The sequence below is a fragment of the Oratosquilla oratoria genome, chromosome 5 (genome assembly GCF_046742065.1).
Source record: "Oratosquilla oratoria isolate Oo_2021 chromosome 5, ASM4674206v1, whole genome shotgun sequence".
NCBI lineage: Eukaryota > Metazoa > Arthropoda > Malacostraca > Stomatopoda > Squillidae > Oratosquilla > Oratosquilla oratoria.
This window is the reverse complement of record NC_134781.1, coordinates 80,345,593-80,372,471: the sequence shown is the minus strand read 5'-3', so window position 1 is coordinate 80,372,471 and position 26,879 is coordinate 80,345,593. Positions and strand designations below refer to the sequence as shown.

General features: G+C 42.0%; 1 protein-coding gene across 6 annotated transcripts in view; it reads right to left on the bottom strand.

The window, feature by feature from the left end:
• Positions 1–26,879, bottom strand: part of Sap47 (Synapse-associated protein 47kD) — a 175,177-nt gene that overhangs the window by 55,086 nt on the left and 93,212 nt on the right. The window contains exon 1 of one of the 6 annotated variants that reach the window (XM_076185532.1): positions 7,914–8,467. The exons of the other annotated variants lie outside the window; for them this stretch is intronic. Within the exon in view, the coding sequence (XP_076041647.1) occupies positions 7,914–8,062 (149 nt within the window). The 5' untranslated portion in view covers positions 8,063–8,467. Of the gene's footprint in view, positions 1–7,913; positions 8,468–26,879 lie in introns of those variants that run through there. 6 annotated transcript variants of the gene reach the window in all.

Genomic DNA, 26,879 nt, shown 5'->3' with positions numbered 1-26,879 from the left:
AAGATTTTCAGCCAACAATTAAGTTTAATAAAGTCGTCTAATATGTCCGACAATTCTGAGATATTGTACTCTTGGGCTCCAGATTCACTCTGCTGCCTTCCATTTCGGAAGGTTTCGTGTGAATTTCAAATTATTTGGAATATACCTTAGTTAAGAAACGTGGCAACGTTGCTTTCTCGTTGCTCCCCAACATGACTTGCCTGGAATCTCCCTCTGCAGACAAGATAATGGGATTACGGGATATCCCATGTTGCCACATCTATGGGAATCCTGAGATCTATGGGAATGCTGAATAAGTTGGGACAGAATGCTTGAAAGGAAAGTACTCCGGCCTTAGAGTATGAGTATTTACCTAAACTTGCTCAAATAACTCTATCATACTTTACAAGAATTACACACACACACACACACACACACACACACCATATGAGGAATGGAAGTCCTTGATAGAGAGGACTTACTAAATTGGGATAGAAGAAATACAAGGAGACATGAAAAGAAACTAAAAAACGACAGTTCTAGAAGAGATATAAAAAAACAGCTTTCCACGCAGTGGTGGATGTCAGGGATAAATAGGACGTAACAATAGTGTGTGCAAACACCGTACATGATTTTAAGAACAAACTAGATGTTGCCAGATATAAAAGACGGGGCACTACGAGCATAGCTCCCCTTCCCGTAGAATACTAAGTAAATACACACACACATAAATAATAACGATATTATATTAATACTTTACCAAGATTTAGGGCATGGCTGTATGATTACATGTTTATTTGCAGTCGTACTAATTACCGACAACTATGATACTAATTGTTTTTGGTTACTTTTGGCATAAATCATTTGTGCCATAATTGATAGTTTCTGTAATTCTAAAGCATTTGGCCGCATTCATAGCGAGATAATCAAGATGTGATACAATACCGATAACACGACAACTGACGCGAGCTTCGAGACGCCATGAACTTCCTTGGAGCTCGTGTTGTCGGTCAAGTCGACATATCCAGGGTATACGATTATCTTAATATCTCTCTATTGATGTAGCCACATGCTTTCAAACTTACAGATATATTAAAATATTGTCCAACAACAACAATATTAATAATAATAACAATAATTAATAATAATAATAAAATGAACATGACGGAGTAAAACGTAGAAACAGAACTGCCTCAAAGCAGACTTTTTTCGGTAAGATTAAAATTACTTATCTAAGACGATGTATTTAGTACTGTTCTTCCTCTTACTAATCACCACTCTATATAGGTCCATCCTCAAACTTCCGTTAGTTCGTCTTCCACAACGAACAAAAACAAACATGGCGTTTCGAGTCTCGTGTAGTGTATCACATCTTTAATCGATACTGATGCGGCTAAATGCTTCAAAATTTCCAGATACTATAATATATAGCACAGATAATTTATTTTCGCCAATGTTAACTAAAAACAATACAATCAGAGTTGACGGTATTTGTAGTTAATTAGTACGAACTTTTATTTACACACGTTACGTTCAACACACCCCGTATAAGGGGGAAAAAGCCTTTGGTATATTATGTCAACACACGTCTTCAACGGAGCAGTTCCTCACTTTAGTCCGTAGTTTCAAGGTTCTTCTGTGTGTGTATATATATATATATATATATATATATTGACCGGTAGAATATAGAAGACCTGAAGGAAAACTCACTAGTCAAAATGCAAATCGCTGAAACGGCTCTGATGATTTATTGCCAAGTCGTCGGAGAGTTGTCGCTCCGTTCCCTACACCCATTTAACTTTCTAATTTACTCGCCAATTATGCCTGACTCCAGGCAATTCTATTCAAGCTAGTCGAAGGAAGGGGTACCCAGGCTTTGGACGGGTTTAAAACGCGTCTTGAAAATATGATCATATTTATGACCACCACCCCGGACCTCGACCAGCGACGAGACACCCAAACAATGTCTTGTCACTTCCGCATTGAACGTCACATCATCATTGAGATATTTGACGGTTACGTGGCGGTAGGATTCCACACGGATTCGTTAATGATGCCTATCACCCTCCCCTGACCCCAAGAATGTTATTCTAACAGATGTTTAGAGATAATCAAGCCAACACACCTGGTAAAGATCACATCATGGCCTCAATTTGGTCAATCCGTGCGTTTGGTTTACCGGATAATAATTATACAAATAAACAAAGAAGATATAAACAAACATTATATATATACACGTATACAAATAAACACATACGTAAATAACCAAATAGATAAATAAACAAATGAACGTCAATATTTCAGCGAGTCACGTAGGCATGAGAACTTAAATAATATTACATCAGCCATGAGTAATGAAATGCGACCTGATGCTTGTTTACCTCTTGTGCGTTATGACGTCATGTCGCATCTGTCCTGTTCAGTCTTGTTAAAGTGGCAGTACACTAGCCATTTCTCCCTAGCATGCTACTTGATTTTGCTACTTCGTTTGAGTAGGAACGACTTCGGGTACGACATTGTGTGAGCAGCTGAATGACAAAATAAGTTAAGTTAAACTTTTACGAATGTTAGACATGTTGTTGAAATGTTCTTACGGAAGTCTAGAATACTGGAACCGAAGTCGTTTAAACTCAAAGGAAGATGCATGGTAGCGAGATATGACAAGTGTACCCACTTTCGTAACATCTACTGCTATTGTTTTATATACTGTAATAAGTTCATGCGTTTCCCTACACCCCCCCTTTCTCTCTCTCTCTTTCTGTTCCTCTCTGTCGCGTGTTCGCGAGGCGTCCAAGACAGACATATCGGGAAATTGTCAATCGTCCATCATTCTCAACTTTTTTTTTTTTTTTTGACAGAAACGTCAATATACTTTTTATAGCAGATCCGCCCACCGCTGCCCTCACTGCGGACGGACGTGTCCATGTATATGAGAGAGAGAGAGAGAGAGCATAGACACAGGGTCGGATATTACGGAGCACGTGCCAAGAATGCGTGAAGTACCTTTGACAATGACGACGTGCGAAATATTCTTACAATGATTATGATCATTAATATTGCACCTTCTGCATCGTCATTGCTATCACTACTGTAAATGTCCGCAAGTTATGGGCGTGCAATGATTTATCTTATTTTATTTCATTCTATTTTATTTCATTTTGGAGGTTCCAGCAGGAGATGGAAGCTGACGGATTGCTGAGCGAGCATGTTTGATCCGAGGAGGACCTGGGAGGAAATAGATCTGGAGGAGGAGGAGGAGGAGGAGGTCGACCTCGACCTCCTCCTCGAGGGGACTCGACCCTCGAGGACGACTAACATCGACTCGGGCCTGGAGAGGAGACTCCAAGTGCGTAGCTGGTTCCCGTTTTCCAATACCGATGAAGAAGAGAAAACGGAGTAAACTACGACAAAGAAGAGGAAGAGAGAGAGAGAGAGAAAAGAGCAGGGTGAGGAGAGGGGAGAGGGTGAGGACGGGGACGAGAAGGAGGATTACAAAAACAAGAAAGACGAGTGAAAAAAATGTGGAGTACTACACCACCGACGACGAAGACGCGACACAGACGGAAGAAAACGACAATAAAACGCAGAACGACGAAGACGCGAGGAAGTGGAAGAAGAGAAAGAGGTCGATGAAAAAATGTAGAAGAATAGGTCAACACTGAAGAGGAAGACGGTGTTAAGGAAGATGAAATAAACAGGGATATGACGAACAGAAATATAGATGGAGAGGAAGCGGGGAAGAGGAGGAAACGGAAGAACGAGAAGAAAATAGAGATGGATGAACAGGAGATTCGGGAGGTCAAAGAGGAGGAAGAGGAAGAGGAGGAGGAGGAGGAGGGAAAATACGAGTACACAGACTCCTTGAACAAAGTGATGAGGGGGCTACATGTCATCGCCACTTGATCCGGGGCTTCTGGGTTTTTGGTCAGGCTAAATCACTCACGCTACACCGACCCTTGTTGACCCGACCAACTGGCCCTCGCCCATTGTGACGTCACTCTCCAGGTCATTCGCAGGACCAGAAGTCACCTGACTTAACACGCCGTCCCGAGCACAGTTAGCTTCGCTTTGCTTCCATCCGCTCTGTTTGGCTTCGCTTTGACTTGCTCGTTTTTGTTTTACTCTGATGTGTGTGTGTGTGTGTTTACCTAATCGTACTATACAGGAAAAGAATAACGCTCGTAGGGTCCCGTGTTTTATTCTCTAAATTTTTGCCATACCTAGCCTCAAACCCATGTACAGTTCCAACTTAATCTATATCCCCGATTTCTAATTATCATATTTATATTTGAACTCTATGTATTGGTTCAGCTAGGGCTATATCACTTTCCAAGCTATTTCACATGTTAATGCATCTATAAGGAAAACTGTATTTCTTCACATCTTTTAGACATGTGATCTTAATTTGATCCCATGACCTCTTAAAGCCATCCCATCTTTAATCCGGTCTCTTCTGTCAATGTAATCTATTCCCTTTGGTGACCTGAATACTGCAATCACATCACCTCTTTCTCTTCGATCTTTCAAAGTTGGTAGACCCAGTGCTTTTAGTCTCTCCTCATATGGTTTATCTGCCAGTTTGGTTGCTGACCTTTGTATTTTCTCCATCTTGCTTATATCCTTCACTCTATGTGGAGGCTTTACTACTGAAGGCATATTCCAGTCTTGGTCGGATCAGGCTTTCGATTAATTTTTTCCTCATTTCTTCATCCATATACTATGTGTATATATGTGTGTATATGTGTATGTATGTATCATACTAACATGTAACAAAAATAAAAAAAAATTCAACTCCCCATAAGCTTTGCTTCTCGCTCTCACTAATTTTGTAAAAATTTTGTATATATGTGTCTAAATTGTATTTTATTTTGTTGAATAAACTAACTAACAAATACTGACACGCCATTTTAATCTTCTGCAGGATTCTATCCGTCTCTCCCACAATCCTGCTGATGTGCCTGTCAAGTAACAGGTTGTCTTTTACCAACTCAGGTTCTGAAGCTTTTGTTGTCACATCCAATGATCCTAAGTGACTGAGCACTTCCCTCACTTCTACACTGATATCTTCTAAACCTGGAATTTTGCTCCCCTCGCTTTCCTTCAAAAAACAATCCATCTTGTGAGGACAGAGTGGAAACCTCCATTCATTATTTCCACCTGGACTGAGGCCTCTCCAAAGACCTTACCAGCCACTATTAACTTGATCACTTCCCTATGTCTCAATTTACCATTTGCAAACCTAAAAAACAGTTTTGGTTCATCTTTGCAATTATCTACTACATCTCTTTCAAAACTGCTTTCTTCCTACAAAGTCTTGTATAGTCATTTGACCATTTCTAGCATGTTTGTAACCTTCTTTTTTCTTATTGTTTCTTCCCTTCCTCTATTTCCCCCAAACCATGTCACTGGTCTTTTTTGCAATCTTACACGTTTTGTTCAACCATTCCTCTTTCTACTTATTCATTTCAATAGTCTTTGGCACGTTCACTCCCCAGGTTGCAACTGTCAAGAAAAATTTCCCATTTCTTCCTTATTCCCAGTTTGTTCCTCCTCCCAGTTTGTTTCTTCAAAGAAAAATTTCGACCCTAAGTAATCTACTTCCCCAAAATTGAGTCTACATTGCCTGTGTGATTCGTCCTTTGGGTCTATTTCCTCATCCTCTAGTTGAAATTAAATTCTTATATGGTCGCCCTTTTCCATGTGGCAAAGGTAATCAAAGCAGCTGATGATGTCTAGCCTTTTGGTTAGTAACAGATCTAATCTTGTGGGAATGTCATCCCTTCTTAAGCGGGTCGCCCTTTTCTATGTGGCAAAAGTAATTAAAGGAGCTGATGATGTCTAGCCTTTTGGTTAGTAACAGATCTAATCCTGTGGGAATGTCATCCCTTCTTAAGCGGGTCACTTCCTTTACCCATTGTGTTCTCCATTGCTATACTTAACAGGGTATTTCCGCAGGAATCTGCTTTGTCGTTTGCTTCCCATCCCTCCCAGTTGACCCCACTACGATTAAAATCTCCGATAAGGATTAAATTCCTACTTTGTTCAATACTTTTCTTTAAGCGAAGAGCTGTGTCCAATAACATTTCTTGATATTCAGCTTCATTCCAAGCTCTTGTCTTAGGGGGGACATATGCCACCATGAAAACTCATATTTTGTCCTTTCGTACTAATTTTCAGGTGGATTGCTTAAGCCTTGCCTTCACTCAGATCTGATTCTTCCATCTTGAAGTCACTTCTCACAACAAACATCATCCTTCCACCCTTTTTATCTCCTCTGTCTCTTCTCCAGGTGTATCTATTGTTCCCTAATTGAAGAGCAAACATTTTGGGGAGTTTGGTCCCCACTAGCCACAATCAAGGTCATTTTTCCACAAATGGCCATATACCTCCAACCTGGCCGATAGTAAACCATCAACATTAGCATACTTTACTCTAAGTTTCCTTGTACTGTTTTCTTTGCAATAGTGCTTTCCTTTTTTGCTTCTAGAAACCATTCATTCACAACTCGCAAAAAAAAAAAAAAAAAAAAAAAAAAAAAAATCCCCATCATTTTTGGCTTTGGCTTCATCTAAGAGCTTCCGTGTCTTTGCTCGTTCCTCTTCGTTAGCATCTTTCCTAATCTAAACATTTTTTTAACTTTTCCTCTCGTGCTAACTTCCAAGACTTGCTGACTTGCGACTTGAACTTTATTTTCATTGGACGCACGCCATTCCTCTTATACTGACCTAACGTACAATTGTTATCGATCTGGTCACATCTAAGCCACTCCCTGGAGTTATTTAAGTTATTTCCTTAATCTTTTTCATCTCTTGTTCCTGGCGTAACTTCCATGAGGTGATGTGATCTCCTCGGCAACCAAAGAGTGAGACGTATCTAGTCTTGTCAACTACATCTCTGACGAGAGATACCTTTTTTATTATAACCTTCACTATTTCTCCTAGCCTATCTCTGTTGTTCCATGATCTCTTTATAAGTTCCTTTGTTTCTCCTCTCCTCATGGTGCAGAGAATATTCTTTTTCTAGTTTATCAAAGTTTCATTTTCCCACCTCAATTTATCAATCTCTGCTTTCTGAGCCAGATTTGCTTTCTTTATTTGCTCAAGTTTTTTTTACTCCAGATCGTGCAATCTAGCCCCTTAGGAGGGAATTAAACATCTTAAATCTTTTCAACTCTGTTAGAGTTTCACTTACCTTTATGGAAGATTATCCAAGTTGAATTTTTTCTATTCATTCCTAGCACAACACTGATCAAGTTTTCCAATGGACTTATATTTTTGGGTAAGAAACCTTCAAAATCTGCCATTATTAGTGTAAATAGAACAACAACAACAACAACAACGACAAAAAGACAACACTTTGTAATGTAAACAAAATAAAACTAATTCTGATCTTCCTTCGTTTCCTATCATGAGCAACTTTGGAGACGAAAACCACTATTTTCCCTACCTGAATCTCTCTAAAAGTTGTAATCAGCGATGTTTTGACTCTACTGTGACAGTGAATAGCGTTAATTCCCCCCCCCCCCTCGTCCACTCATGGGGGTTTTCCTATCAAAGGAACGTTGCTGTTGTCTCTCTCCATCTCTGTGTGTGTTTGATATATATATATATATATATATATATATATATATATATATATATATGTATATATATAATCAACCACAATTCACTTTAATTATAAGCCATCAACATCGAGACTCGAGGAGGCCAACATGTAGAAATTGAAACGTGGTACAACCAAGGATTCGAACCTGCGCTACCAGGTTGTACCACGTTTCAATTTCTGCATGTTGGCCTCCTCGAGTCTCTTGATGTTGATGGCTTAGAATCAAAGTGAATTGTGGTTGATAGAAATGTATATCTGTTCAATATATATACGGAGAGAGATTCAGAGGAGAGACTGAAAAATAGATAGGGAGGTTGAGAGACAGTTACCTGATGAGCCAATCCCCGACCTCGAAGAAGTGCTGTTCCCAGTCCTTCGCCAGGTTGTAGAAGGAGGGCGGAACTACGCCCTCGCCCTCTTCTCCCTCGCACCTCTTGGAGGTGTGTATGGCGGGGGGAGGTTCCACGACGGAAGCCATGACCTGACAACGTCTGAGATGACCACTTCGAACAGTCTCCTGAAGCCTCAATTCAGTGGTCGAATTAGACCTTGCGCCCAATGTGGTGACCTAATTCTCCCCGGGTCAATATGACCTGATTTGACCTTTGCTGTGGCGACCTGAGCAAATCGTCTTTAGGATCTTCGGCTTAAGGCATCTGTCGCCGTTGATGCGAAGTCTGGATTCTCCTTCGAGCGGCTGACGGAGTCTTGACCGATCTGCCTCTTCAGAGGTGTGGCGTCCGACTTCGGGTAATGGAAAGCCTGACGAGGAGAAGTGGTCGGTCTGCAGAGAACGTCTTCGTTTTTTTTTCTATCTTGACAAAGGCCCTCGTAACAAAGGCAAAGTGGAAATATAAAGTTCGCTTCTTGACAAAGGTTGTGTTTGATGTTGCGTCTCTACGTATACTGGTTTTCCTACACCCCTGTCGTCATGGGATCGACATCGCCTCCACACCTGACACACCTGCCGTCATCTGCACAGGTGTTCGCACAGCTGATGACGAACAGGAAGGTGGGCCGGGGGGAGGGGCGATCACGTGGTTCTTACTGCGTCTCAAAAACAAAACTGCGCAGGACGATCAACAACAAAGACACCACCTCGCGGGAACAACCCAATATATATATTTTTTTTTGTGGCACCCCATCCCCCCCAAGCTTCACCCATTTACCCCAAGAGACACTCCTACCCCTGAGGGCAACACTCGTCATCTCTGAAGGCGAGATCTCTTGTTCTTGAAGTCCCTTTGGACCCCGAATTCCGGTTAGTACCGTTGTGGGGCCACATGGAGACTCCACGAACTAGGAAGACCAATCACAACAAAGGACCAAACATGAAGGACACACTATATACACACACACACATATTTATTATATATATATATATATATATATATATATATATATATATATATGTATATATATATATATATATATATATATATATATATATATATACATATTTCTTAATGGTGTGGTCATAATATATATATATATATATATATATATATATATAGAGAGAGAGAGAGAGAGAGAGAGAGAGAGAGAGATAGAGTTTATATGATGCACCATAATACTGGGGGTTATAAATTACTCGATTTGCATGTGTGTGTGTGTGTGTGTGTGTGTGTGTGTGTGTGTGTGTGCGTGTGTGCACGCGAGCGTGTTTGAAAAGAGAAAATAATACGTAAAGCGGGAGTGAGACTGTCATCAAATCATCAGCCATTTCGAGTCCATTGCGAAACAAAGATTTCTCCCGATCTGCGTCTCTTCTCAATATCCAAACAGAGCATAAATACATAGACGGATAAGCAGGGAGTAATTTTATACACAAGGATAAACATTTATACAAAACGAGATTGTGTATAAATTCTGGCTTGTTTAGTTAACCCTTAATTGATTTCACATACGAGGATTAAAACATCCCAATTAACCCTTTTGAGGTGTAAATAAAATCGCCTGACGGCACCTTTGATAAGGTTAATATTCTCCTTTTACTTCCGAGAGGGACATCCATTGGAATACATTACGTATTTCATTCTGGAAGATTCTCCTCTCTCTCTTTGTCTATCACACACACACAAAGGATTACAAAGGCGGAGCATGCCGACAGGAGACCTTTTGGTCCATATCTAGGTCGGATGCGAAAAAAATCATAATAATAAAATAATAAATAAAAACTATGATAATGTAAATAACAAATAAAATACATAAATAAATGCATAGGTATAGTTAAATAATAAACAAACAGGTAAATAGTAAATAATAATAAATTGACATATAACTAATAATAAATGAAAATCAGACAGACAAATGATAACAAAACAAAAACAATATAAAATAAATTATAATCATTACAGTATCTTGCTTAGGTGTTTATCTAAATGATTCTTAAAGCTTCGAACTGAACTACATTGCATTACCTGTGCAGGAAGTTTATTCCATTCATTAACTACACGGTTGGCGAAGTTGTTTCTACCTACTTCCAAATTGAATCTATTTCCGGACAGTTTGAGACCATTGTTTCTTGTCTGATTCTCATTCAATGTGAAAATTTGGTCACTTTTGATGTTGTCAATTCCCTTTAAAATCTTAAAGACCTGTATCAAGTCACCTCTGAGTCTACGCTTTTTTAGGGAAAACAGATTCATATGTTTTAATCGATTTTCGTATGATTTATTTTTGATATTTGGAATCATACACACACACACACATACACACACACACACACCACGCTAATAGGAATCCCACTCCAAGAGACCTCTTAAAAAAAAAAAAAAAAAAAAAAAGGGGGGGGGGAGGGGAAGAAGTTCCGAAAGAGAAGAGCCTACGAGGACGAGGAGGAAGAAGAGGAGGTGGAGGAGGAGTCTAGTCCCCCCCACCCTCTCTTTCCCCGCCCCAAAAGAGTTCCTCCCATAGAGGAAAGCCGGCTGATGGTTTCTCTCCTGAAGGAGGGTTCGCCATTAAGAGTCAAACAGTAAAAGAGTGGGTGCTTAGGGACGAGACGGGGAAGGGACAGGGAGAGGAGAGGGAGAGGAGGGAGAGGGAGAGGACGGACAGGGAGTGGGGAAGGGGAAGAGAGTGAGGAAAGGATGAGAGAGGGGAAGGAAGGAAAAAGTTAGATAATGTAGGAAAGGGAGGGAGAGAGGGAGTTGTATGCGTGTGTGTGTGCGCATGTGTATGTGTGTGTACGAGTGTGTATGTATATGTGCGTGCGTGTGTGTGCACGAGTGTGTATGTGTGCGTGTGTGTGTGTATGTGTGCGTGCGTGTGTGTGTGTACGTGTGTGAGCGCGCGGGCGTGTGTGTGTGTATACGTGTGTATGTAAGTGTGCATCCGTGTGTATGTGTGTGTGTATGAGTGTGTGAGCGCGCGTGTGTGTGTATGTGTGTGTGTGCGCACATTGTGTATGTGTATCTGATAGATATATATATTATATATATATATATACATATATATACATATATATATACATATACATATATATATATACATATACATATATATACATACATATATACATATATATACATACATATATATATATATATATATATATATATATATATATATATATGAATAAGACAAAAGGGATGAAGGAGAAAGAGGGTGGGAGGGAGAGGAGGAAAGAGAGACAAAGCGAATGAAAAAAAAGAGCAAAACATTCTCCCCATAACCAGGCCTCCCCCCCAACTCCCTCTCCACCCCTCCCCTCTTTCATCAAAATTGAGTCAGTTAACTCCAGCTGGGAACCCACTTCCGTGGTGCAGCAGTAGATCTCCCTCCGCTATGAACCTCGTCTCCCTACCGCCTTCATCTCTCAACCTCCCCCCTCCTCCCCCCACCCTTCACCACTCCCCCCCCCACCTCCACTATGATGGCCCAGGGGGGGGCGAGGTCGTGCACACAAGAACAATGGTGTACATGTACATGTGTGTCCTTGTACAGCCCATGAACAAAGGTGGACAATATGTGTACAGGCACACTAGTACAAATGCATACACAACTGCACAAATGCGCATAATGTGTAAAGCGCATGCACGCGCCCACGCACACACACACACACACACATACACACACACGTTTAAAACTAAGTATATCATTTGGAGAACAAGACAAGACCCCGCGAAAGGTTTTGTGTGTGTGTGTGTGTGTGTGTGTGTGTGTGTGTGTGTGTGTGTGTGTGTGTGTGTGTGTGTGTGTTTGTGTGTGTGTGTGTGTGTGTGTGTGTGTGTGTGTGTGTGTGTGTGTGTGTGTGTGGTCACAGCATTACCCAATCAGGCCATATATGAGCTCTGAGCTCTCAGCTGGGAGGGAAATGGCTGTCTATCACGAGTCTACCACGTGATTCAAGACCATGGTGAATCACACACGCACACACACATTACACTCAATGATATGCACACAAGCAGTACATTGTATGCAACTGCAAAAGTTGACTTCAGAGAGACAATTCCCTTTGGCTATCTGCGACCAAAGCCCCAACGACGACGCCACCATTACCGCCGACACCGCCACGGCCATCATAGCGCGCGCGCGCACACACACACACACACACACACACACACCGCTGCCACCACTACTACCAACCGCCGTCACCACCAACACAACTGTAACTCACCAACCACCCACCCTGCTACACACACACACACTATGTATATATATATATATATATATATATATATATATATATATATATATACATATATATATATATAAATATATATATATATATACATATATATATATATACATATATATATACTCCCACCCACCATCATTACTAACACCGCCATTAGCATTTACAGGACCATCACTATCATCATCATAACCCTGGGATTTCCTTTGTGCCTGGCGCTCAGCATAGCCGCATCAAAAAAAAAAAAAGCTCACTTACACGGGATATAAAGAAATAATTACGTGCGCCCACATTTTCTGGCAGACCCGAGCCATGTACACATAGTCACGTATTTACGAACACTTGCGCATGCACACACAAGCACGCACTCACACAAACACACACACACATAGGCAAACTGCGAGAGCGAGAGAATCATGTATAAAACTATACAGTCATACCTCTTATGTATACACTTGTACGTGCACCCACATGTACATACACACCAAACATGCAAACATAACTAACACATACACAGTGTTTCCCAACCCCGGGGTAAATTACCCCAGTGGGGTAATGGACACCTATTTTGGGGGTAATGGATGTTCTGTGTGAGAAGAGGTAGCCTGACCAAGTCAATCAGTTTAACTCTCTCCAATTACATATATATCACTACACTCATTTGTGTTGGATCCTTAAATATATACAGCCAATAGTGGGCTATAGCCCATGCAGTTCCTCAGGTGACAGCGAAAAAAAAAAATCCGATATTACCGGGTATATGTTCAATGGGGTAATTGATAACTGCGAAATTGAATTTCGGGGTAATCATTTGAAAAAGGTTGGGAAACACTGCTCTATCTCTATCTGTATATCGAGACCTTTTTCCCATTCATAAGGTCTCACCTAGAAGACACACAAACTAACCTTTGTACGTATACAAAGGCACACATAAACGCAGAATACATAGACACGGGGAGACACATACAATAACACATAGCACAAGCACCCAATGCAGATACACACAAGTCCTTCCCCCCATGTCTCCCTTTGCCTGTTCCCCCTCCAGTCCAACGTTTTGCGCGCAGATAAACCCGAGGAATTCGTTCGTTCCCGTGTCCTTCCTGGGGCCATTCCGCGTAGATGACTTCGTAGAGGATCCGGCTGCAAATGGGGGACAGCTTCGAAGTCAGGAGCGACGTTATTCGGGAAAGACATTATCATAGAGCTGGCGCATAAACTTTTGCAAATATCATAGCTACATGAATATACACATGCGCGCTTGCACACACACACACACACATACACACACACCGCTGCACTGCGAGCCGGCACTCCAACTCTGATGGACAAGGAATTGTGTGTTTGTGTGTGTGTGTGTGTGTGTGTGTGTGTGTGTGTGTGTGTGTGTGTGTGTGTGTGTGTGTGTGTGTATGTGTGTAAGGTCAGCATTTCCCACAAATGTGAGCTCAGAGCTCTATTCCGGGAAGGTCACAGCTCTCGATAACGTGTCTAACACGTGATCCATGATGAATCACACGCAAAGACATATGGCCGCACTATAAACACCAGATTGAAATAACAGTTCCATATTAACTAGATTAATATCATATACCATCTTCCCCCTGCTTTCAAGTTACTGCAACTTAACACGATGTTTTCAATTATCCAATGTGACATTACTCGTACTCTCAAGTAAAAGCAAACGAAGAACGACCCCCACCCCACCTCCGACGTAAGACGAACATAGTCTTAAGTTCTGGTAAGCGGGTGATTAGTGTGACTTCAATGAGGAGTGGGGGGAAGGGGTGGGGGGAAACTACTTCCCCCCCAACCTCCCACTCGCTCCAAGGCAACAACTACTTCCACACAGTCTAGAGAACGACGATAACAACAACTACTACTTCCACGAACTAGAAGGAACGACGGATATTGTAGCACCTTCAATACGGGGGAACACTTTCCTGAATTCAATCAATAAGGAAACACAGTACGGTGCCTTTTCTGTGGGGTCTCGATAGAACGATAACCCTTTCAGAGAAGGACCCTTCAGGCACCACCTGGCACCTTCAGGCACCACCTGGCACCTTCAGGCACCAGCTGACACCTTCAGCTGAGGAAAATCTTTACACAGAAGACAAATATTCATGGTGCGTCACTGGATTGAAGAATTCCCCTTCCCCCTCCCTTCCGCCCCGATTCCTCTTTAGTCTACAGTTCCAGAAGTTTCCTTCAGAGCTCAAAGGCTCAAACGATCTCTGGAAATCCAGGACCTGAAAGCCCTGAAGTAAGGAATCTGGAACTCGATTTTCGTAATAAGTTTTGACAAAGCAGGGTTTGTGTGTGTGTGTGTGTGCGGGTGTGTGTGTGTGTGTGTGTGTGTGTGTGTGTGTGTGTGTGTGTGTGTGTGTGTGTGTGTGTGTGTGTGTGTGTGTGTGTGTATGTGTGTGTATTCACCTCGGATCTGCTGCAGCCTCTTTTCGAGACAGCCAGACACCACCCTACGGCAGTGAGCTCAGAGCTCATTATTAGCAGATCTCTGGGTAGATCTGAGACCACTCACACTCCACACACCGGGAATGCAAGGTCACAACTCCTTGACTAACGTCCCGTACCTACTCGCTGCTAGGTGAACAGGGGCTACACGTGAAAGGAGACAAACCCAACGTGTGTGTGTGTGTGTGTGTGTTTGTGTGTGTGTGTGTGTGTGTATTCACTTGGTCTTTGGATCACGTGTTGGACTCGTGATCGATAGCTATTTCCCTCCTGGAAGAGAGCTCAGAGCTCGTAAGTCCGATCTATGGGTAATGCTATGACCTTGCACACACACACACACCCCCAACTCCCCGCCCACGAGAGTTGGAGTAACACCCCTCAGCGCTGCGATACTGATATTATTTCAGCCCCGGGCGAGAGTCGAACCCGGACCTCCGTAGTGGCAGGCCAGAGCTCTAACCACAGCGCCATGAGAGGTGTGTGTGTGTGTGTGTGTGTGTGTGTGTGTGTGTGTGTGTGTGTGTGTGTGTGTGTGTGTGTGTGTGTGTGTGTGTGTGTGTGGTGTGTGTGTGTGTGTGTGTGTGTGTGTGTGTGTGTGTGTGTGTGTGTGTGTGTGTGTGTGTGTGTGTGTGTGTGTGTGTGTGTGTGCGTGTGTGTGTGTGTGTGTGTGCGCAGACTGCTCGAGCTCACAACAAAGGAGGGACACTTTTGGCCAACGGGACGAAGAAGCCCCGTTGGCCTCTTCGGGTCTGGAAATCCCGGAATCCATCGATGATGGTACGGACCAAGACCTCCGCAGTTTCCAACTCTTATATCCGCTCTCTGCAGCGGTCCCTCTCTCTCTCTCTCTCTATCTCTCCTTCTCTTTGTCTCTTTCTCCCTCTATATCTCTTCCTCTCTCCCTTCCTACCTTTCTTTCTCTCTCCCTCCCCCTCTCTCTCTCTCTGTCTCTCTCTCCCTCTCTCCCTTCCTACCTTTCTCTCTCTCTCTCCCTCCCTCCCCCTCTCTCTCTCTTTTTCTCTCCCTCTATCTCTTCCTCTCTCCCTTCCTTTCTATCCCTCTCTCTACTCCCCTCCCTCCCTCACTCTCCCTCTCTCTTTATATATATATATATATATATATATATATCTTCCTCTCTCCCTTCCTCTCCATCCCTCTCTCTACTCCCCTCTCTCTCTCTCTCTCCCTCTCTCTCTTCGCCGGCGACGGGCGCATTAAAACCGGAAAAGAAAAACGACATGACCGCCGCCGCCGCCGCCGCCGTCGCCGTTGACCCTTTTGAGGGCTTCGTTTCATTCTGGATTCCCCCCCCTCGCCCCCCACCTTTTCTTTTTCTCGTTTTTCCTCCTCTTTGGGTCTCTCTCTCTCAGTGGTGTCCCTTATTTCCTCCCTCCCTCCCCCCCTCTCTCTCTCTCTCTCTATCTCTCTCTCTCTGATAAAGGAACCAGGTCCAAAATGGTGGAGTAATAAATCTCACATAAGCTCACTACTGTGTATCCTCCTAGCCCTACGAATACCAGTCACCATGATTTACTCTCATATATATATATATATATACATATACATATATATATGTATATATATATATATATATATATACATATATGTATGTATGTATGTATACTACTGAACGAGTCCCAGTGATTAGAGATACATTTTATCAGCCACAATGCACTTTAATTCTAAGCCATCAACATCGGAAAAACCGTGGAGTTACATGCAGAAATTGATACCACGTTTCAATTTCTGCACGTGCCTCCACGGTTCCTCCGATGTTGATGGCTTAGAATTAAAGTTCATTGTGGTTGATAATGTGATATATATATATATATATATATATATATACACACTGCCTGTGAGACAGCATCACTGCAGTATGCTTTCTTTACGAGTGTTAACTACCGAGGGGATAGAGAGGAAAGGAGGAGGGGGAGAAGGGAGGAGAGGAGGAAGGGGAGAGGGGAGGAGAGGAGGAAGGGGAAGAGGGGAGGGGTGGGCTGGGAGGAAATGGAGGGTTTATGGGCGATGTGTGTGATTGCGGAAAGAGAGGAGGAGGGTGAGGGGAGGCGAGTGAGAAGAGAGGGGAGATGAGAGATGGAACGGGCAGGGGTAAGGAAGGGAAAGGTGTGTGAGGGAAGGGGGGGAAAGGGTAAAGAAGGCAGAGATTTAATGGTTTAGTTTATGTGTGGAAAACGTGAGAGGGGAGAGGGGAGAGAGGGGAAAGGGGAAAGGAGAGAGGGGAAAGGTGAGAGGGGAGTGGGGAGAGAGGGGAAAGGGGAGAGAGGGGAAAGGGGAGAGGGGAAAGGAGAGAGGGGAAATGGGAGAGTGGAAAGGGGAGAGGGGAAAGGGGCGAGAGGGGATAGGGGAGGGGGAGAGGGGAGAGAGGAGAGAGGAAAGAGGAGATGGGTGAGGGGAAAGGGGATAGGGGCGAGAGGGGAAAGGGGAGGGGGAGAGGGGAAAGGGGAGATGGGTGAGGGGAAAGGGGAAAGGGGAGAGGCGTCGGGTCACCAGAAGGAAGAGATCCAAAGGTACAAATGCATACGACCCGAGTGCAAGAAGAACACGACCTACCTAGAACCGAAACGACCCGGTTATGACGACTACGATCCGGTTACGACGACTACGACCCGGTTACGACGACTACGACCCGAACACAAGATAAATGTAAACTGGGTAGGACGACTACGACCCGGGTAGGACGACTAGGACACGGGTAAGACGACTACGACCACAGTAGGACGACTACGACCAGAGTAGGACAACTGCGACCCGACTGGGACGACTACGACCCGGGTAGGACTACTATGACCCGCGTAGGACGACTAAGACCTGGGTAGGACGACTACGACCCGACTGGGACGACTACGACCCGGGTAAGACGACTATGACCCGCGTAGGACGACTAAGACCCGGGTAGGACGACTACGACCCGACTGAGACGACTACGACCCGGGTAAGACGACTATGACCCGCGTAGGACGACTACGACCCGACTACGACGACTACGACCCGAGTGGGACGACTACAACCCGTTTATAAGAAGAGTAAGTCCGACGTAAGAGGAATACGACCCGGGTACGACGACTACGACCCAAGTGATGACCGTGTACGACCCGTGAAAAGCAGGAACGACCCAAGTAACGACCCGCCCGACCAGATAATATTCAAAATAAACTTAACAAAATCGTCGGTCTCTATTCAGAATAATATATTTAAAGAGTACCGCGAAGACAAAGGGTTGAAGGGTAGTCACGTGATCAATATTAAATTACAATAACATTCAATTGTTCCTATCGTTGACAAACATGACCTCTTCCGTGGTTTCCATAGCAACCAAGAAATCTCCAAGTGACTTCCTAGTTTATCTTGGTTCTAGATATACTAGATTCTAGGCCACTCTCCCAACGACGTCAATAACCATTATTTAAGTGACACAAAACAGTTATTTTCCTTTGGACCCTTACGAGGACCACGAAAGACCACCGACCCCCCCCCCCAGGGGGGAAGGGGGGGAGGGTATACCACGTTGCACCACATCCCAACCCCCGGGGCAGTGCCATGGCACTCCTGTGGCACAGCTGGCAAACGGCGCCATCTCGGTTTGAGGTGCCATTAAATGAGGCACACCTCGTCTGAAGGGTTCCATGGCAACGCCTTTAGAATGTGTACCCAGGAAATGGCTTTAGAGGGAGAAAAAACTGGTCTTTAAGAAGGAAAGAAAAATTCCATTCAAAAACGTAAAATGTTGGACTTTTTTTTTCTTTCTTCTTCTATGGGATGAGGATGGGGAAAGGTAAATAATGCTTTCCTTCGTTTCTTTCCTTCGTATTGCACTTTTCACACACGAAGACTTGCAGACACAAACACACCAAAGGCAAGAGAGTAACTTAACAAATAACCTCTTTACCTTCTTTCCTTCTCTCCTCTCCTCTCTTTCTCTGTTCTTCCTTCCTTTATTCCCTCCCTCTTTTCCTCGTTTAACACATACACACACACACACACACGGCTCGACAGTGCAGTGATACCGCTCTCGACAGCTAATTCAGCGATCCGAGTTCGAATCCCGCCCAGAGCTGGAAAAATTCTGCACAGCGAGCCGGCACTCCAACTCTGGTGGGCAAAGAGTCGCGTGTGTGTGTGTGTGTGTGTGTGTGTGTGTGTGTGTGTGTGTGTGTGTGTGTGTGTGTGTGTGTGTGTGTGTGTGTGTGTGTGTGTGTGTGTGTGTGTGTGTACGTGTGTATGCACGCGCGCGCGTAAGGTCACAGCATTACCTATACTTCGGGCCACATACGATCTCGCAAGTCCAAAAAGTGACACCTGTACAAGACTGTACTGAACCGCACACGCACTTACGCACACACAAACGAAACAGAACAAAACAAATAAACAGACCAAAGGTAAAAATAAAAATAAAACCAAAAGAAGAGAACCCCGTTTCCAAAGGCACCAGGGGTCTGGGGGGGACGCCGCCCCCCCCCATCCGGGCCGAAGAGCCCCCGAGAGGATCCAATCAGATCCTCCAAAGTGAAAAAAGGTCCTCCTCCAGCGGGCGGTCAAGTGCGAGCGGGGCTGGATGCATCCGGAGAGCCGGAGCCGGCTGGAAGGGGACCTTGGGGCGAGGACATGGGAGTGCGGCGAAGAATGAAAATGAGGAAGAGGAAGAAGAGGAGGAAGAAGAATAAGACGTGGAAGAAGGGGAAGGGAAAGAGGAGGAGAAAGGAAGAGACGGGAGATAAGGAAGAAGAGGAGGAAGAAGAGGAAGAGGATGACGAGAAAGAAGGGGAAGAGGAAGAGGAGGAGAAAGGAAGACACGAGAGACAAGGAAGAAGAGAAGGAAGAAGAGGAAAATGATGACGAGAAAGGGGAGGAGAAAGGAAGAGATGAGAGACAAGGAAGAAAAGGAGGAAGAAGATAAAGAAAAAGAGAAAGAAGGGGAAGAGAAAGAGGAGGAGAAGGAGGAGAAGGTGGATGAGAAGGTGATGAAGGACGAACACGAAAGAATGAAGAAGAGAATGGAGCTTGTGGGTGAAGATATGGTGATGATGATGATTGTGATGATGGTGACGGTGATAATGACAATGGCGATGATGATAACGACGATGACGACGACATTGATGCTGACAACGACATTGATGATGATGATGATGACAATGACATTGATGATGATGATGATGGCGGCGGCGATGACCATGATGATGATGGTGATGATAACGACGATGACGACATTGATGATGATGATAATGATGACGACGATGATTACAATAACGATACCAATGATGATAACGATGACGACGACGACGACGGCGACGATCATGACGATGACGACGATGATGATGATGATGATGACAATGATGATGATGATGTTGGTAATGACGGTGATGAGAGCAATATAATCCTATAGACAATCGTCATCATACTGGAGAAAAAGCCGTCTTTTGGTTATCTCTTACTTTTGAAAATGTCAATTATTCGGAACAAGAACGATTTTTCGAAATTTCCAGTTAATCTTATTTCGGATTTTGGAAATTCTGAATTTTGGAGATTCATAACATGGAGTTCCAAATATTATATATATATATATATATATATATATATATATATATATATATATATATATATATATATATATATATATACATATATATGTATGCACGTACGAGTATACATGTTGGCGTGTTTATCATAAGAAAATTTCATTGAAAGAAAAAGATGAAAGAAAAAATTATATATACATCCCAAATGAATAGATAAATAAATAAATAAATCAATGAAATAGAATACAAGAAATGTTGGCCTCTAGGAGTAGTCAAATACCCACCATCCATCAACTCACCCTCCCCATAAGCCCGGCAATAAACTCGGGCCCATAATATTGGGCACCATCCTGACCCCCTACACACCTACCGGTTCCACGTCAAATGCTCACAGGACAAATGTTTACACGACAAATGCTCACACCCTTGATGGAAAAGCGACAAATGCTCACACGTCAAATGCTCACAGGACAAATGTTCACACAAATCCTCACACCCTTGATGGAAAAGCGACAAATGCTCACACCCTTGATGGAAAAACGACAAATGCTCACACGTCAAATGCTCATTTGACAAAAACTCACATGACAAATGCTCACACGACAAATGCTCACATGACAAGTGCTCACACGACAAATGTTCACACCCGTGATGGAAAAGCGAAAAATGCTCACATGACAAATACTTCCACGACAAATGCTCACTCCTTTGATGGAAAAGCGACAAATGCTCACAAATGTTGGTGGTCTACGTGTCATGAAGCTATTTTGGCATGCGATATACACTTTATATTGCATACCAAAACATATCATATTCATATTATATAATCTTTGTCTTCATCCGCATGATCTATTCTTATACAATAAATTCATTAACATTCCGTGATGGTATCCATGTAAGTTATATGTAGATCACGTTGGCTATGTAAATCACATAAAAATTATATTATAATTATATTATATAATTTCTGTCTTTATTCTCAATATTCATTGGGGGAATGTTGTGTGGGAAAAGGTACAAGACCTCGATTTGTCTCTGGTCTACAGAACACACAGTTCCATAAGAACATAAGAATGGAGGAGACAAGATACCATAAGGCCTACACTAGGCAGTTCCATGTCCATTACCACCTGTCATCCCCATCCATAAAGTTGTCTACAACTTCATCCGACTCCTGTTTGCAGTTTCATAAATTCCACTAGAACACATCATCCACTTCTTCGATCTTCATGATCCACCAGCTAACACTCAGCTGGGTCCACTCATCCACTTCATGCGAGACACTTGGATCTCCGTCGTTCGTGTGTGTGTGTGTGTGTGTGTGTGTGTGTGTGTGTGTGTGTGTGTGTGTGTGTGTGAGAGAGAGAGATTCACCATGGTTTTGGATCACGTGTTGGACTCGCGATCAACAGCTATTTACCTCCTGATCTATTTCAGCCGGGGGCGGGATTCGAACCCGGACCTCCGTAGTGGCAGCCGGGAACTCTACCAACAGCGCCATCGTTTGCGCGCGCGCGCGCGCGTGTGTGTGTGTGTGTATTTACCTAGTTGTATTTACCAAGTTGTATTTTACGGGAAGGGGAGCTATGCTCGTGAGGTCCCGTCTTCATATCTCATTTTATCTAAACTATTTTTAAATTCATGTATTGTTTTTGCACACACCACTTTCTCATCTAACTTGTTCCAACTGTCTATTACTCTGTGAGGAAAGCTGTTCTTTTTCAAATCTCTTCTATAGCTGTCTTTTTTGATTTTTCTTTCCGTGTCCTCTTGTATTTCTGTCATCCCATTTTATCAGATTCTCTCTATCAGTAATTTCTATGCCTTTCATGATTCTGTAAATAGCTATCAAATCTCCTCTCTCTCTTCTTTGCTCTAGTGTCTGTAGTTTAAGTTTTTGTAGTCTCTCTTCATATGATAGTTTTGAGAGTGTTGGTGCCAGTTTTGTGATTGCTCTTTGTATTCTTTCAAGTTTTTTTTATACATTTCTTTGTACTTGGTGACCATATCGATGCTGCATATTCCAATCTTGGTCTTATCAGGGTGATTAGGATTTTCCTCACCATTTCTTCATCCAGGTATGTATATGCCACTTTGATTGTTCTTATTAAATTATAAGTTTCTCCAAAAAATCTTATTTATATGTTTCTCAGGTGACATATTATTCATAACAATGACTCCCAGGTCCTTCTCATTTTCTACTTTTTTTATTCCTTCTTCTCCCAAATTATATGATCCTGTTATTCTGTTTTTGCTTTTTTCCAAATTCCATTATACTACACTTTTTTGTATTGAACTCCATCTCCCACTTCCTACTCCATTCTTGTACTTTATTTAGATCTCTCTGTAGTGATTCACAATCTTCTTCAGTTTTCACTCTTTTCAGTAGTTTTGCATCATCTGCAAAGAAGCTCATATAGCTTTCAATTCCTTCATCCATATCATTAATATATATAGCAAACATTATTGGGGCCAGAACTGTTCCCTGCGGGACACCGCTTATTACTTCATTCCATTTTTGAGTGCTGATCTCTTATCACTACTCTCATTTTTCTTTCTTGCAAAAAGTCTTCCATCCAATTTAGCAATTTACCTTGTATTCCTCCTTCATATTCTAATTTCTTAAGCAACTTCTTATGTGGTACTTTGTCAAAAGCTTTTTTTAGGTCTAGAAATGCACAATCAGCCCATCCATCTCTTTCTTGTATTATATCTATTAGCCTTGAATAGAAACATATTAAATTGGTGACGCATGATCGTCCTTGTCTGAATCCAAATTGCCTTGGATTTAGTACGTTGTTTTTTTCCAAGTATTTTTTACCCATCTACTTTTGATAATTCTTTCACAAATTTTTGCTATTGTACTTGTTAGAGAGACTGGTCTATAGTTGGTAGGTTCTTCTTTATTTCCTCCTTTATATATAGGTACTATATTTGCTTTTTTCCAATCTTCTGGAACTTTTCCTTCTTTTAAGGAACTGCTTATTATGCTATGTATTTTGTCTGCCAGTTCATTCCTGCATTCTTTCAGAATCCAGTTTGCTATTTCATCTGGTCCATGCGATTTTCTGACATCAAAATTACCCAAGTGTGTCAATATTTCATTCTTTGTTACTTCTATTTCTTCCATAGGGGGGACTTTTTCTTTCCACTCAATCTCTTCAGGTTGTATATTTTCCCTTGTAAACACTGATTTAAAATGTTTGTTCATAATTTCTGCCATTTTCCATTTCCTCAGTGTATTCAACTCCTCCTTGTCTTAATTTCTCCAAGTCTTGTTTGTTTTTCAGTTTATTGTTTACAAATCTGTAGAATAGTTTTGGTTGATCTTTACACTTTTCTATAACATCTTTTTCATATTTTCTTTTTTCCTCTCTGCACTTTTGTACATATTCATTTCTATAACCAGTATATATTTTCCATTTTTCAGGTCTTCTGTCTTTTTTCCATCTGGTCCAGGCTTTGTCTCTTTTGTCTTTTAACTCCCTACAACTTTTGTTGTACCAGCATTTTACATATTCTTTTTCTTGTTTTTGTCTTGGGACATACTTTTCCACTCCTTTTTTGTAAATTTTTGTCAAAATATTCCATTTTCTCTTCCACTGATGTTTTTAATTTGTATATTTCTTCCCAGTTTTCTTGTTGGAAGAATTCTCTTATTTTATCAAAGTTTGTTTTTTTCATACATCATTCTTCCTTTTCTATATTGTTCATTTCTTTTCATATATTTTTCTTCATTAAGTTCCAGTTCAATCAATATGTGGTCACTTTTACCTATTGGTGTTTTATATTCAATCTTGTCCACTATTCTAGGTTCAGATGTAATTATTAAGTCTAGCCTCGATGGTTCTTCTTCATTTCTATACCTAGTGTTCTCTTGTATCCATTGTGTCATTGAATGGTCAGTAATCATCTCAAGTAGAGCATTTCCCCATGAGTCATCACCACTCTTTACCGTCATTTCTTCCCAGCAGATTTCTTTGCAATTAAAGTCGCCCATCATAACTATTCTTCCTCCGTCTTCCATTATTTTAGTTAATGCTATCTTTGTGTCCTCTAACATACTTTTATATTCACTCTCCTCCCATGAGGCTGTTTTCGGAGGCACATAATTGATCACAAATTTTCTGCTCTTCTTATCTCTGTCTTCCACTTCTATCATAATCATCTCTACTGTATTCTTTCCATATATGACACCTTTCACGTTTATATCCTTCTTAGTCAGGAACATAACTCCACCCCCTTGCTTTTTCTCTCTGTTTCTAATCCAATAATTGTATGCATCATGTCCTACACTGTTGGGTGGTAGTGGGCCTTTTAATTTTGTTTCTACAATTCCCATTATGTCCGGTTCTTTTTCTTTCAAATAATCATTCAGCTCATTCAATCCTGTTATTAATCCATCTATATTTGTGTAAGACACTCTTAGTTTTCTGCCACTTCCATTGTGTTCTCTGTTTCCCTTATGTTTTTCTTTTGTATGTCGAACTTCCTTAATTTCATGTTCACTACTCTCCAATAGAATCTCTCTTTCTCTGACTCCGTTCTGTTCTCGTTTTTTGCCTTAGCTTCCAGTCTTTTCTGCTTTTCTTCCTCTCTTTCCTCTTTATTCATTTCTCTTTTTATCCATATCTTTTTGTATTGTTCACTTGTTGCTAGTTTCCCTGTTTTGGATAAGATATTCTCTGCCGTTGTTTGTGACTTGAATTTAATCTTAATTGGTCTGGTCTTGTCTGTGCTATACTTTCCGAGTCTAAATTTCTCTTCGATTTGTTTCATAATTTCTGGTTCATCTTCCTGAACTGATTCTAGTAATTGGCTTACTTTTTCATTTTCCTCTTTGATTCTTGTGGTTCTATCTGTGTTGTGTTTCTCTTCCATTCCTAATATAATTATACATTTCTTCTTGTCTGCTAAATCCCTTACTATATTCTCCTTTTGTCTCATCACTTTAATAACTGAGTCTTCAGTATGTTCTTTCAATTGCTGTTTGACTATGTCAGTGAATGAAATCTTATTTCCTTCTTGGGTTTTCTTCCAATTTTTTACTTACTTTAGCTATCGTTTCTCTGTTTTCTTTACTATTCTTCTTCAATTCCTCATTCTCCACCTTTACCTCTCTTAACTGTCTTTTTAGGTCTTCTATTTCATCAGTTAAGTTTTTATTCGCCTTTTCCAGTTCTTCCAATCTTTCAACCCTTTGTAAAATGGTGTTCATATGACCTAACCTACTCTCCAAGTCCTCGATCACCTTATCAACCTTCTTCTCTAGTCTTGTCAGTCGGGGGGGGGGGGGTTGTGTCCCCCCCACTCTCTTAAATCCCTTGAAAATATTCTCATCACTTTCTGCTATATTGCTCCTATCTATACCTCTAATCTTCACATTCCTATTAGACATGTCGTCATCATCCAACTCGTCTTGGGGTCGTTTGTCTACCTTTCGGCGGCCCGTCAGGGCCATTTCCTCCACCTCCTCATTACCTTCCATTTCCCCAGCAATCCCTCCCCCTCTCCTCTTTCCTTACTTTCCCACTACCCCACGAGCAATTTCCCCCCACCCTGCAAATACAAAAAGGCACTTCTCTTTGCGTTGGGATCCACAATCTTCACTTTTCTTCAGAACGTTCTTCAAGCCGTCCGTTCGTTGAAAGTGTGTGTGTGTGTGTGTGTGTGTGTATGTGTGAGTGTGTGTGTGTTTTCGAGGAGGCAATCAGAACCAACAATGATTACGAAGGTTGTGACAACCGCCTGAACGTGCCAACCTTCAATTCATCCACAAGGAGGCACAACTGGTTCCAATTCAACTTCGAATGATCGACGGAAACAAGTTGCGACGCTATCGGCGTGGACAGACAGCCAATCCAGGGACAGACAGCCGTTCCGCTATTACCAGAAGTACAGAATCGGAAATGAGCAAACTTTTGCGCAGCATTTCTGATCTCACAGCACCGCCCATACACTGCTGTGGCTATGCCAGCGTTTCTCAACCCTAAAGTTCCTCGGAACCCTAAGGTTCCGCAAAAGGTCCCTAAGGGTTCCGCGAGAACAAGTGAGATAAGCTAATGCACTTTTGATTCTTTATTTCAATTTCATATACGTAATATAATTAAACACGCATGACATATTCTTGGTTACTGTAATAATGCCATATAGACATCATCCTATCTAACCTATTATTACGATGAAAATGAAATGAGAAAGATATGTTTTTTTTTCTTTCTTTTTTGAACAGGGGTTCCTTGAGACAAGCAATTTATTTTAAAGGTTACGCAAAGGTAAAAAGGTTGAGCAACGCTCGGCTATGCTGTTACTTCCTCTGGTTAAAGTTACACAAACGTTTGTCCACTTGCATTCCAATTTGATTGTCAATAAACAGGTCAAAACATTTCGTGTATCGTTAACAGATTTCGTAAATAAAACACCGGTGCAGCCCATGACGTATCACAAACACGCAAATGAACACGAGGTATTGTGACTCTCACAACACCTATTGTTGTGATATGTACTTGATGTGATATGTACTTAATGTACATATTCTCCCAGCGGTCGATTTCTCAAAAAAAAAAAAAAAAAAAAAAAAAAAAGACGCTTTTATTCCCCGGAAGGAGCGTCACACTGGCGGGGTGGTTCGAACCCTGACACTTCCGGTA